Source organism: Lethenteron reissneri, chromosome 59 (assembly GCF_015708825.2).
Source record: "Lethenteron reissneri isolate LAM-NWPU_2019-01 chromosome 59, ASM1570882v1, whole genome shotgun sequence".
NCBI classification, from domain to species: domain Eukaryota; kingdom Metazoa; phylum Chordata; class Hyperoartia; order Petromyzontiformes; family Petromyzontidae; genus Lethenteron; species Lethenteron reissneri.
The window spans coordinates 5,625,523-5,640,613 of record NC_083837.1 but is presented as its reverse complement, the minus strand read 5'-3'; the positions used below and the strand labels follow the sequence as shown (position 1 = coordinate 5,640,613).

General features: G+C 46.3%; 1 protein-coding gene across 2 annotated transcripts in view; it reads left to right on the top strand.

Moving 5' to 3' along the window:
• The window catches only part of LOC133357687 (polycystin-1-like protein 2), a 107,423-nt gene extending 100,556 nt beyond the window's left edge, over positions 1-6,867 (top strand). For both annotated transcript variants that reach the window (XM_061575780.1, XM_061575779.1), the window contains one exon: positions 25-6,867. In XM_061575780.1, the coding sequence (XP_061431764.1) occupies positions 25-593 (569 nt within the window). In that variant the 3' untranslated portion in view covers positions 594-6,867. The remainder of the gene's footprint in view (positions 1-24) is intronic.
• Positions 6,868-15,091: the final 8,224 nt, after the last annotated feature.

Genomic DNA, 15,091 nt, shown 5'->3' with positions numbered 1-15,091 from the left:
TAACCTCACCATCTCGTTCCACAGCCGTCTTCACCGACCTGTCTTGGCCCGCATCGCTTGACAGGCTGTCCACGCAGTTCCTGGGCCTCCTCCTTTTCCTGGCGACGCTGCGGATCCTCCCGTTGTTCCGCTACAACACTACCATGAGCGAGGCAGTCACATCAGCGGTCCACTGTGCCCACAAGCTCTGCAGCTTCTCCCTTGTTTTTATCGTGCTACTTGTCAGCTACAGCATCATCTTCTGGAATGTGCTGGGCATACGGGTGGGCGCCTACAGGTCGTTTGGGAGGAGCGTGGGCTCGCTATTCGCTGCTCTGCTCGGCGCCCCGGTTTTTGCTGACCTCTACGCGGCCGGTGGGTACATGGCCGCCCTCCTCTACTTCAGCTTCATGTTCTTGTTCGCCGTGCTGCTGCTCAACATGATGGTGGTTGTCATCGAGGAGGTGTACACTCGCTTCAGTTGTGGGGGGGTGGAGGTGTCACGCTGCAAATCGTTCTCGGTCTTCTTGAGGAAGTCCCTGCGGCCCATTACCGCGACTTACAATAAAGCCGGCTCCAAGCTCAGGCGTGTGTTTGGACAGAGCAAAAAATAGTGGGGGGGGGGGGGGGGGAGTGGGTGTAATTGAGAAGTTCCACACGAGATTTATCTGGGTACTCGGGTTTCCTCCCATAGAAACACTCATAATTGGCTGAACCTTCGGTAGTTGTTGGTAATTCCAGCTCACTGCTTGGCTGCGTCCTTGCCGCTCGTCCGTTGTTCCCCAAGGCGCCTCTGAGTCGTCCTCTCTTTGAGAGCAAGTGGACACAGTGCGGCAGCAGTGCAGCCGCACTGTGAATACCGAATTACTAGGGGGAGACTCTTAGCATTTGTGGGGATTGTACAAACTACAAATAATTCCATAATACATAATTACTACAAAATTCCGTTCACTTAATGTAATTACCACCAAGTATATTTAATTAATACTTCGTTTGTTTCTCAAGCCACTTGTCCTGGTGAGGGTCGCGGCAGCAGAATGTTGGAAGGGAGGTCCAGATCTCCCTTTCCCTGGTGACAGACTCTAGCTCTTCCTGGGGAATTCACAGGCGTTCCCAGGCCAGCCGAGCGACATAGTCCCGCCAGCATGTCCTGGGCCGGCCCCGGGGCCTTCGCCCAGTGGGATGTGCCCGGTAGAGTTCCATGGGGAGTCTATCTGGGGGCATCCTTACAAGGTGCCCGAACTACCTCAACTGGCTCCTCTTGATCCGGAGGAGGAGCAGCTCGACTCTGAGGCTCTCCCGGATTATCGAGCTCCTCACCCGACCACGGAGAGTGAGCCCGGCAACCCTGTGAAGAAAGCTCATTTCGGCCCCTTGTACCCGTGATCTCATCTTTTTGCTCATTACCCAAAGCTCATGACCATAGATGAGGGTGGAAATCTAGATCGACCTGTAAACCAAGCGTTTTGTTCGAGAATACAGCTCCCATTTCAATTCCACGGAACGGTACAGTGCCTGCAACACTGCGGATGCCGCACCAATCCGCCGGCCGATATCCCGCTCCCACTTACCATCACTTGCGAAAGAGACCCTGAGGTACTTAAACTCCTCCACTAAGGGAAGCTGTTCCCGCCTCGCCTGGAGAGAGCAATCCACCATCACCCTGGAGTGAACTATGACCTCAGACATGGAGGTGCTAATCCTCATCCCAGCCGCTTCACGTGCATGCTGGAGACTGTTGAGGCAAAGAGGACAACGTCATTTGCAAAAAGCAGCAATGCCACCTCTATGCCCCCGTACTGGATACTCTCCATACCTCGGCTGCGCCTTGATATCCTGTCCATGAAAATCACAAACATGAGTGGAGACAAGATGCACTCTTGGCGGACTCCAACACCCACAGTGAATTAATTTTATTTAACACCAGTAATACAGATACAGCTCTCACTCCGGGAATAGAGGAACCAGATAGTGCACAAAAGCAGCACCGGTACATCATATTCTCCCACAAGACATATGCTTTCTCCAAGTCTCCAAAACAGAGGTAGGCTGGAGAAGCACACTCCCATGACCCCTCAAATATCCGTAGGAGGGAAAAGAGCTGGTCCATTGTTCCACGGCCATGACAACATCCACATTGTTGCTCCTGAATATGAGGCACGAGCACCAGGTGGAGACTCCTCTCCAGCACTCTGGCATAGGCTTTACCTGGGATGCTTAGTAGTGTACAGTGATACCTCGGTTCACGAACTTAATTCGTGAACTGACTCTGGTCACGAACCGAATTGGTCGTGAACCGAGGCACATTTTCCCATAGGGTTCAATGTAAATCCGGTTAATCCGTTCTGACCTTTTTTTTTGGTTTTTGAAGCACAAAAATATGAAACAAATTACAATACACATTAGTACTGTACAGTATAGTAATGTATAAAGAGAGAACACTAACCTTGCTTGAGATGACTTCAGTAAGCACTCAAACGGGTGAACTGTACAATACAGTAAGTACAGTATTGTACAGTACAGTACAGTAGTACAGTACAGTACTGTATGTGCTAAAAAGCACACCAAAAAGCAAAAAGTCACTGAAAGTGTCTTCACAGTACTCACAGTACTTCTTTCTGCGTCTCTTCTTCTCTCCACGATCTTCCTACAGGAAGTCACGACCATGTGACAGCCTGGAAATAGCATTAAAATGGCCGCGGCTCCTGTTCGTGAACCGGAGCATATTTTTATGAACTTTTCTGTTCGTGAACCGAGTTGTTCGTGAACAGAAGCGTTCGTGAACCGAGGTATCACTGTAATTCCTCTGTAGTTGGAGCACACCCCAGTTTTCCAGTCCAGAGGTACTGTACGTGCCTTCCATGCAACATTGAAGAGGCGTGTTAACCACGACAATCCTACACTTTCCAGCGCTTTCAGCAACTCTGGGAAAATCTTGTCCACCCCAGTAGTTTTGCTACTATGAAGGCCCTCGACCGCCACAGCAACTTCAGCAACCATGATGGATTTGACCCCCCCCCCCCCCCAAGTTATTTCCAGAGCTGCCTCCTGAAAGGAAGGCATGTTCACTGGATTGTCGAGCTCCTCAAAGTGTTCCTTCCACCTCTCAACTATCTCCCGAGTTTAGATCAATGTTACACCACCCTTACTGAAAACAACTTGGGCCACGTCCCGTCGACCCCTCCGAAGGCATCGCATGGTTTGCCAGAACATCTTTGAGGCTGCCCGGTAGTCCCTCTCCATGGCCTCTCCAAACTCCTCCCTCGCCGGGGCTTTTGCTTCAGCGACTGCTGCAGCTGCCACCCTCGTGGCAATCGGTACCTCTCAATCGAGTTGGGATACCTTTTTCCGAGCATAGCTCGGAAAGCCTCCTTCAACTTGACAGCTTCCCTCACCACTGATGTCCACCAGCGGGTCCTAGGGTTGCTGCCATGACAGGCACCAACTGCCTTTAAGCTAGAGCTTTTCCCAGCTGCATCCACAATCGAGGTCCTGAACATTGTCCACTCAGACTCAATGTCCACGACCTCCCCTGGAGTGCAGGAAAAGTTTGCCCAGAGGTGGAAGTTGAAATCTTTATGCACTGGGTCTGCCACCAGATGTTACCAGAAAACCCGCACTATTCTTTTGGGTCTTCCATGTCTATCTGGTTGGTGCCTCACACGTCGGATCCAACTTACCACCAGGTCGTGATCAATTGACAGCTCTGCCCCTCTCTTTACCCGAGTGTCCAGAACATACGGTCTTAGGTCCGATGATAAAACTATAAAGTCAATCATTGACCTTCAGCCCAAGGTGCTCTGGCACCAAGTACACTAATAAGCATCCTTGTGTTCGAACATGGTGCTTGTTATTGACATTCTGTGACGAGTGCAGAATTCAATAACATCTCACCGTTTGGGGGTCCATTCCTCCCAATCACGCCTCTCCAGGTAGATCCATAGTTTTCCACGAGAGCATTGAAGTTGCTGTGGGGTGCACAAGCACAGACAACAGTCAGAGTTTTCCTTTCTGAGACCCGACGTCTCATTGAAGTGACCCTCTCATCCACTGGGACAAACTCCAGCTGAACAGCACCCAGCCAGGGTCCTGTGAGTATCCCCACAGCCGCCTGGGGCCTCTCACTAGGGGTTATTCTGGATTAGGAAAGATACCACCTCCATTCGAGAAGTTTGGTTCCGGTGCCAATGCTGCGTGTGGAGGTGAGACCAACCCTCCCACCTCCTCTACCAGCTCTGGCTCCCCCCCCCCCCCCCCAGTGACGTGACATTCCACGTCCCAATAGCTAGTGTCCATCGCCAAAGGCCAGTCCGTCTGAGACCATCCCTCTTCCTGTCATAGTTATCGAACCTGCCATTAACCCTTTGTCCTGCAGATGGCGGCACCACGTAGCCATTTCAGGCTGAGCCCGACCAGGTTATGTGGGCCACCCGGCCACCAGGCGCTTGCTGGTGAATACCACCCTCAGGCCTGGCTCCAGGGATGTATCCCGGTATCCCTTGTCCGGGCGAGGTTCTCTGATTATGGTATTTTGTAGCCATTCATGGCTGACTTTATTTTGGACCGTTATCTGTCTGGAACCTCCCCCCAGACCTGTTTGCCAAGGGAGGCCCCTAGCAGGAGTACAAGACTCCAGGCGACATAGCTCTGAGGGTCAATGCAACAAACAAATCCCACCACGATAAGGTTATGATTATTTTAATGAATGCTTTCTAATTTAATAACTACTTAAATATTTACTGGAAAGATGCATGTTTGGAATTGAGCGACAGAGAGGGGAACACGTTGATAGCAGAACATTCGTAGGAGACGTCATCCAACGTGTTCAGAAGGGGAAGTGAGCTTGGGCAGGATGTGTCATGGCTGGAAGGGTCGGTGATGGGTACAAAAGGGGAAGTGGGCTAGGGTATGAGGACTGGAAGAGATGAGGTACGATGTGCCCAGAATAGGGATAGAGGGGTGGCAGTCGAGGAATGACTTGGGAAGATTGTGGGACTACTCAATTCACACGGCCGCACGGCTCAATTTTGCCTACAGATTTGTTGCGGTGCAGGTGAGAATGGGGTTCACACAGAGGTCATGGAGTAAGATGCGGTGGCGTCACACAGGAAGTGAAATATTTTTATTTACGTTTTAAACTTTAAAACATGTTAAATTAACCATTTAAAAGTATAAACCCCTTAAACAAAGTGGACAATTCAAGTCATTTTATTTATTAATTTGTTATTTTGAGCATCATTCGTCGATTTGGGTGGAATGATCTCAGAGTACAAATTTGTTTATTCTGTGCATGACGTAGGGCTTTTTATTATCAAGATAAAACTGTTCATCGAACCGTTACCAAGTTCTTGTGGATTTGACTCAATCATGATTTCCGTGATCCCCATGCAAAAATCGCAGCCTTAATTATGGCCACAACACACACGTACAAATGTACAAAATTAACATCACCATGCTTTGCTAGAGATCGGGACAAGTGAACATATATACGCATCTCAGTGGAGTTGATCTAGTTCCAGAGCCTGGGAATGCATCATTATGGTCGGTAAATAAAATAAACCACCTTCTGTTCCGTATTGCCACGTGCAATTTTAATTTATTATAGTCTGTCAGGAAAATTAACCATGGTAGTAGCGGTAAAAGAGTGAAAAGGAGACGATTGACCACTCGATGAGTGACTAGTGAGTGCTGGATAATTGATAAACCTGACTTTCTATTGGAATAACGTTAACCAGCAGAATTCACGTTATCTGCCAGAATTTGTTTGAACATGCACACATTGGGCTGGTTTCACTGTTTTGGTGATCATCATTAATCAATAATGTTAAGTACTGCTGGTTTACTCACTGAACACTGAAATAGAGTAATCTGGGTAGTAAATAATTTATTTCTATATGGCTCAGAATAAAGTGTAAAACAGTCTACATACAAAGTCTATCTGGAATCGGTCTTCCAGACTTAGGTTATCCAGCAGCATTTATTTAAATTCACAATATCTGGGCTGCCTTCAGTAGTCAGCTTGCTAAACAAATACTGCTGATATACGTAAAGGTACAGGTGCAGCCCTGCAATTGCACACTGACATCACTAGCATTGAAACGGGTTTCCACAAGACGGAGCTCTAAAGAGCCCCTCTGGAGGGTATTTGACCTACTTTTCCACGCTGACCAGAAGTCTTGGAAGATGTGGGAGGACCCATATTTTACCCGTGACTTACCTATGAACTGCGGTTAACTCATTTATGATCCTGGAATGCCAGAGGAGGTGTTGGGAGATTTAAGAAACGTGCACCTTTGTCTCAACTACCTCACCGGGAGATAAGCATGGCATATGGTTATTATAAGCAAAAAAATTCCCCTTCATTTGTAAACAACACATCAAAAATTCATATAATTTATCCGGGCAATGAGGCTGCGACAAATGTAGTGTTGTCTCATGAGGATATTGAGAGATTCGCGCTGATTTCTTTAATCAGCCACAAGAGCTTCACTGAACTTCAGCAGTACTTTACAAGGACCCTGCTTTGGGTATTGAACTCAAATGTATGCCTCACTATCGTTTTGTGCCTCCACATATAAATACAAATAGATTTTAGTCCATCGCCCTATCGACTTTCCAGACCATATCATCAAGCAGCATGTATTTAAGTTAGAAAACTGTTGACTGATTTCAACACTATGGACCTCATCAGTAAAGTCATGCTGCTGGATGTACCTGGTGCCATTGCTATTGTTAGCTGATAACAATATATAGACGTCACATATTTAGGGTATGTATCGTTTCATCTATAGGAATGATTGTGTTTCCACATACTACTTTTGAAAATGTATTTAACAAAAATAAAATGACCAAATTATCATTATCGACATTGTTGCTTTTTTGATAATTGTTGTCTTGTGTTGATCCTATCATGAGAACACAGTGAGAAGAGAACGACGTGGGAAGCCAAGATAATTCCTAGAGCGGCGGGGAATATTTTTATCTGAATCAGGGCCTCTTGTGCAGCAAGTCCAACAAACAAGAGACTTGAAACTAGTTCATTACTATTACGGCTTTTGCGATGTTACACAAATCTGAATATTTCAATAGATGAGATCTACTATAATTTTCTCACCCATTTTGCAAAATATCGTTTAATCGTGATTGATATTGTTCAATCAATGTTTCTTCTAGATTTAATTTCCTGATGTAATGTAATAGCATCTCTAATGCACATTGCTGTCTCGTCACGCTGTGTTCATTAAATTAATTTTAAGGTCTCATTTGAAGTAGTTGAACTCAAAGTTTTTGTTCTTGAATTTGTCAGTTCGAGAGGTCCATGCGACAGGACCTGCCTTCGAAAAATCATGGCCCACATACGTCTTAAGGCGGGTTTGTATTACAACGAAATTCATAGATGTGACGTCACATTTCTCACCCCCCCCCCCCCCCCCCGTTGCCACACATAGTCACAAATGTCTGACCCCCCCCCACCTAGATGCGTGACGTCATTTATAGACTGCCCCAAAGTCTGCCCGGCCATCGGTCTTCCAGACTTAAGTTATCCAGCAGCATTTGCTTAAACTCGCAAACTCAGGGCCGGTTTCACCCATCTGGGCCTCATCAGTAGAGTCAGTTTGCTAATACTGCTGATAAAAGTGAAGCTACCGGTGCAGCTCTGCAATTGCTTACATAAATGCCAGTGGAAGGCCTACACGAGACGGAGCTGTAAAAATACCCTATTTGGCCTACTCTTCCACGCTGATCAGACGTTTTGGAAGAGGTGTGAGTACCCAGACTTAACCCCGACCACACTCATATTGGACCCCATGGTTTCGACTAACGTTAACATTTTGATTAACGCGATGTTTGCGTTATGCACGTGGACGCCAATTTCGGCCAAACAACTCTCTTGCATACCAGGTGATTTTATATATTCGGTTGAACGTTATTTTGGTTAACAATCGTTTTCGTGGAATGGATTATGAACGTTAACCGAGGGACTATTGTATATGCAGTGCATAGACGTCACATTTAGCATATTTATAATTTATCTAAAAAATATATATCGTGCTTACCCCATAAAATAAAATGACCAAGTAAGCATTCTTAATCTTGTTGTTTTTTTGACAATAGTTAGTTTGTCTTGTGTTGGTCCGATCATGGGAACAGTAAGGAGAGAATAACGTGGCAAGACAAGGCAATTCCCAGAGCAGCGGATATTTTTTTTTATTACACGCTTTTATTTAACTCACTCTGTCGTATCCTCAAATCTTGTAACTCAATTTTAACCCACTTCCCAATGTAGTATCGACTGCAAACTTGGTATACTTATGTCATACTGATGACAATACTATATTCTATCATTAAAAATAAAAAGTATATATTTTTTAACAATCTTTTTTATATGTTATGTTTCGGCTTGGGTCTAATTGTCCACGCTCAACTGACGTTAGCTGTACATCACCAGTCCCTTACGTTATGGCAAGCTTCGGGGCCACTTCCTGGAGTCATGGAGTTCTGCCATTCCTCGTACGGGACATTTCATTAAAGCGTGTTTTAAAAAAAAAAGTATTTTTAAATATTATGATCTGACTCGGTTCCCACGGCGCTTTGAGTCTAACAATCACGAGACTTGAAACTCCTCATTAATTGCAATCAGGGCTTTTGGATGTCACAAAATCGGAATATGGCTAGAAATTATATCCAGGGTAATTGGCCATTTTGCTAAATATCGTTTTATAGTGATTGATATTGCTCAATCAAAGTTTCTTGTATATTTATTTTCCTAATATTTACGAAATAATAAAATCTTAAATATTTACTTTTAAATAGGTGTGAGTGGGGGTGGGTTTTGTTCCAGCTTATAACATTGTGTGTGCCACTTTCTATTTGAAGTTGTGCTACGGTGTGGAAGTGTTTTGGGTGACTGTCTTACAACCAAAACCCGTCAACGCGAGTGATGTGTCATTAAGGGGCCGTCCATAAATGACGTCACGCGATTTTGGCCGATTTTTGACCCCCCCCCCCCCCCGTCGTCACACGTCGTCACAAAAAGTCAAACCCCCCTCAAATATGACGTCACAAAGCTCTGCCCCCCCCCCCAAAAAATAAAACATGCTTCAAATCGCTTTAAACTATTGTCATTGTAGTACGTATTTAATGTGGCGCTGCACTCTGATGTTGTAGGAGAAAACATTTATTAAAAAGTATTTAATTAAGTAGAACGTGTTATCCAGAGCCGGCCCAGCCACTAAGCGACCCTCGCAATTGCAAAGGGCCCCGTGGCCAGCAGAGGGCCCCCTAGAGTCACTGCTAGCTAGTGGGTGAAAAAAATAATACATCAAAGGGGCCTCCAACCAAATTTTGCTTAGGGCCCCCAAAGGTCTAGGGCCGGTTCTGGTGTTATCTATATTTAAAATTGCGCATTTTGATGTGACGTCACATTTCTCAAACCTCTTCGTCACACATCGTCACAAATGTCTGACCCCCCCTAGGTACGTGACGTCATTTATGGACGGCCCCCAAGGGTGAAAAATTGCCCTACGCTCACACGACTTAATCTGCCAAACGAGCACGAGTGACCTGGCTTACCAAAGATATCAGTGGCGCCGGCAAACAGTTTATGTAGCTATCGACTCTATGGACATGATGAATAAACCGCCAAAATAATGAATAAATTAATTGACAAGTGAATCAATTAATGAATCTACGAATTGAAGAATGACGAATTATGAAATGAATGAGCTGGTGAATGCTGGTGACACGCCCGCTGATTGCGTTGTGTACTGGGAGTACACACTGCACGAGCCTCAGGTTTAATAGAAGGCCAGGTACCGTGATGTATCATCAATGCATCATCATCTGTACACCGATTACAAGCCATTCTCATACCACAGCGATCAGTAGTGCAACTTGGTTGCATGCAACTGAATCTTTTATACGTGGACGTCTCTACAACCAGTTGCCAACACTCTTTGGTTTTTTCGGTAAAGTCACGTAAGTATAAAATAATTAAATCACGACGCAACACAAGCGTCCGTCATCAGGTGGGACAACCACAGCAAGAAACAATTGCTGAACAATTATACCTACGTGACTTTACCAAAAGAACCAAAGAGTATGGATCCCTGATGTCACGAAAACTTCCAATCAGTTGCCAACATGTGCACAACCTACCAAACAGCTGATCGCTCCGTCCCAACCGCATTGCGTTCTGCACTGCACCACTTCGGCATTCCCTCTTCCATCGTCTCTTTTCCCAAAACCGCCTTATTCAATTACATCAACGCATTACGCTTATCTGTTCCAACTTGGACAGCATGTAACGGCAGTCGATACAGCAGCCGGCTCTACTCTCGCGCAACCCGCTCGCCGGTGTGCAGGGACGAGCGTTGCCACCGCGAGTGTTCTCATGGCCATCCCGAACACGCGGGTTTCTTTTGCCTGCTAATGCTCACAACGCAGCCACCACATCGCGTGGAAATAGATCATCTACAATTTACGCTAATGGTTTGCTAATGACATGCTTATCGCATGTTAATAACGTTGCTCGTTATTGTGAAGTTCACCTTTCAAAGCAGCCCTGCACCTTGTTCCCACTCACCAAATCTGTTATAATTTTACACGCTTTCTTTTAACTCACTCTGTCTGTTGGTGTTGTTGTCGTTGTCGTATCCTCAAATCTTGTAACTCAATTTTAACCCACTTCCCAATGTGGTATCGACTGCAAACTAGGTATATTTATGTAATACTGATGACAATACTATATTCTATCATAAAAAATAAAAATATATATGTTTAAACATTCTTTTTTATATTTTATGTTTCGGCTTGTGTATAATTGTCCACGGTCAACTGCCATTGGCTATAATTGGACATGGTCCCTTACGTTATAGCAAGCTTCGAGGGCCACTTCCTGGAGTCGTGGAGTTCTGCCATTACTAGTACATTTCATAAAAGCGTGTTAAATTTTTTTTTTTTAATATTACTTTTTGATCCTGACCCACCGTCAGTAATCGCCCGAGGTATGCACTGGCACCGCTCACTACGACCTCGTGACCTTGACCTGGGTTATTAATGATTGAAAAGAGTCGAATAGTGACAAACAAAGACAAGTACATTTTATTATAAGTTTAAAAAACATGAGCACGAGTCCGGAAACGCGATTGCGTGTGCGTGTCGTCATGTGCATGTCACCGTGTTTCCACTTTGTGTTGAACGGCAGTTGTAGTGTTTGATACTGTCCATGCATCCGCATCTCTTGTGTCTGTTCAGGAGAACGTGCTGCTGCTGCTCTCTCATCAGCGCATTCTGCACCACTTCTTCCTCGGCTAATTCTCTCGACAATCCTCTCCTTTGGCTCCTCTTTGCTGATCCTCCTCCTGTTTATCGTTCTACTCCTGACGAGTTCAGCAAAAACAATTCTGAAGCATCCAGTACAGGGAAGACGCCTCTATCTCTCTCTTTGGAGATGTAATGTGCTGCTCTGTCTACTCTCCCTCCACTACCTGTCCGCACAAATTGAATCAACTACTGCGGCATCTCTGTCGGTGTGCCGGGAAAAGATTTTGGCAAGATTATTAAAAATTTCCTTGCCAGCCACGCTGAGGAGAGGCTTGCGGAGCCCCAATGTGGTTTCAGGCCGGGGCCGTCCTGCACAGATGTCATATTCTCTCTCCATTCTCTCTCCCTCCGCTATATTAGAATGTAAGGAATTTCAAAGGGACCTACATCTTTGCTTTATTTGCCAGGTCAAGACCTATGATACAATCAGTAACCCAGGGCACTGGTTGTTATTTGTGCTTTCAAAGTCCCTGACCCTCTGCTCACAATCATGAAGGACCTTCATGATGGTGGGCAGGCATAATGCGCTGTGCCTTGTGCGCCAAGTGGGTCAGAGGTCAGAGCGCTGAAATGGCAATGCTGAGATCCTGGGTTCGGATCGAGGCAGCTGCCTTAATGCCATGAAGAGGGGTCATTGCCCAAAACGTCACTTATTGGTGACGGTTCTTTTTAAGGCCACAGTGTTATTGACGAACGTGTGGCTTTTTTATGTGTACACCACTGCCAATGCAGCAGCATCGCCAAATATAATTAGTTTCATCATTAAATTCGGATCCTCCCACAAGTTGGCGTAATATAACTCTGAAGGTTACATTCTCAGTTTAATTGACGTGCGAAAAACACTCTCTGCAGGGCATATCAAGGTATAAAGCATCGTGAACCGGTGATAAACGATTGATCCTGAATGCACGTTGTTCGCGGCAGTTTAGCCAGGACAAACCGGGAATCGTTCCCATGTCCGGGAAATGTCCTCAGCTATGAACGGTGCTCCACCTGGCACCAGTAGTTTTGTTGCCAGGGACACCCAAACACATTTTAGTTGTGACAAAATGGCCAGCGGCTGTCTGTGACCTCTCCCGGCTGTCTGTGACCTCTCCAGCTGTCTGTGACCTTTTCGGCTCTCTGTGACTTCTCACGGCTGTCTGTAACTTCTTCCAGCTGTCTGTGACCTCTCCAGCTGTCTGTGACTTCTTCCGGCTGTCTGTGACCTCTCCGGCTGTTGTCTGTTGTTACCTATTGGAGGTTACCTGGGCCAGGCCTGGCACTGGATGAGTGGGACCTGGATTACTACACGCGACTGTTCCCGCAACCGCGTGGGCCGGAACCCGACGAGTGTGGAATGCTTCGACATCGTGCAGTCAAATAGGCAAGCGGAGCCACTGCTGGCACAAGTGATTTAGTTAGCATGCACACACACAACAACCACCATTTGCCACTAAGTGGCAGTGACATCACCAAGGCGTTTGTGCCAGCCTTAGTGCACTTTGAGACCACATGCAGTGTCGATGCATCGCTGGCCAGAGGTCACGGATCAGACCCAGTTGGGTTGACTGATTGAAATGACTGGTAAATGCACCACCTGTGCCCCCTACTGTGCCAACCTGCACTGCTTTAGCCGTCCGACGCTCCACTTGTTGATGTGAGCGCCGCTCCTCTGCCCTCCACTTTTGTTGGAGGGCAACTGCCTCCAACTGTCCAATAGCGTCCTTCACGAGCCTCCTCCGCACCATGCCTGGCCACCTTTGTCTCCCTCGTGGCGATGTTAACACACCGCACCAGGTACTCATTTGAGGCTGAGTCGGCCTAGGGGAGGCCCAGGACCGGTTCAGATAATTGTCACTGGTGTTAGCCGTGAGCGGGAATTGAAGTCGGGTCGCCGGGTTGATAGCGGAGCATGCTAACTGCTACATTACCGTTCCCCACGATGTTACATACACGCACGAGATCTCCATGACGATTTGAATCCACGTGAGGAGAGACACGTGCACACACACACACATCCCGTTCCTATAAAACATTCCTTATGCGGCCTATCCGATAAATTAGCTCCCGATAAAATACATTCACGGGAGTCTTTAGTTTCCCGTGATGTGCGCCGTTTAGTTTGCATCAGCTTTGTCACTATATTCGGACTTTTAACAGATTTGCGCATAATTTACATTTCATAATTGATGCCACTTGACACCGCTATTGGCAACAATTGCGGACGCGTCACTTCTTGTGACGTCATTTACCCACGTCAACCCAAAGCTCTTTCCGGCAAGATGCCCTGCAAGGTACCCCGCCCACCGGCGCCCAACGAACGTCGGAGCAAGCGACGGATCGCACGGGTGGAATGAGTTGATGGCCTTAAGCCTGGCTCACATAGAGATCCATAGACGCACACAGAGACACGCATACTCGCATGTATATCTATGTATGTTGAACTTTCGCACAGTACGTAGCCATCCGTGCTCATCGGAGGTGTGGGGAAGGACAACAAACAAAACTCAGAGACCCACAGACTCGCATAGCAACCTATAGACTTGCATAGAGATCCATAGGTACCCAAAGACTGGGTTCTCAATTGTAGTGAGTTTTGTTGTCTCATCCTGGTCACCAATGTCTGCACACAAAAAATCCCATTACGTTCAATTAGTACTTAATTAATCTATTTAAATTTGGCCAAACATCCAACCGTGGGAATGAATGGCAGCGATCGTGCGACGGTCACACAGGGACCTGGGAGATGATCACGCGTGGGGGGAACAGGGAGACGGTCACGTGAGAGCTCCATGCGCTGTGTTGCCTTGCTGCGTGAAGGAATTTGTGATGGCGCACGAGGACGTCGCGCTGCCCAGGTATGGAAGCCTCTCCACTCTCTCCACAACTACCCCACCAATGGGGAGCTGAGGGGGTGGAGTCTTTGATGACACAAAACATCCAGACAGGTGCTTAGTTTTGGAGGGGCTGATGGTAAGGCCCCACCTCTTAGTAGAACACTTCAGGTTCAGCAGCAGTGCCTCCAACTCCTCCTCAATGAGCAGCAATCAAAGTATTATCATTATACATAACATGATTGACCAATAGGGAGTCATCCCTCAACCGCACCCGAGCATTGATCAGCCTCCCATTGCATCTGTACCAGATGTAAATTACTGCTTATTGACCTACGCGGTCGAAAATATGTTCAATAATGTAGGTGTCAGGATATCCCTGTCGCACCCCAAGGTAGACAGGGAATGGCTCTGACTCCCGACTATGTAGCTTTACCCGGGCCTGGGTTTTTCATGTCTGTAGAAGCAATTATAAATTAGTAATAGACTCGGATTCAGTCCCTCTGTACTCACGGAATGTAAACAATCTTAATAATTTACAATCAATAAAACACTGCATTTTTTATGGTGAAAGTCAAATTGCACGAACAAAAATCGTAAAACATTTAAATAAAAATGTGAGTTTTTGCAAGTATTGTATTTATTTACATGGTTGATGACGGTTACGAAACCCACACATTGTCCCTTAACTTCTTCTGGTGTCTGGGAGGATCCACTATGTAACAAATTTTTGTTCATGGGTAGTAAAGTGTTATTTCGTAATTGCTTATGCTTTAAAAAGTATATAAAATGGCTATTATTAGCTTGTTCTGTACTCTTTGGTTCCTTCGTTAAAGTCACGTAGGTAGGAAAATAATAGATCACGACGTTTCAATCGCAACACAAGCAATCGTCATCAGGTGGGACAACCGCAGCAAGAAAAAAACTGCTGAAGTCGGCGTGTTCTGTTTACGAGGCAACCCTTACGAGTT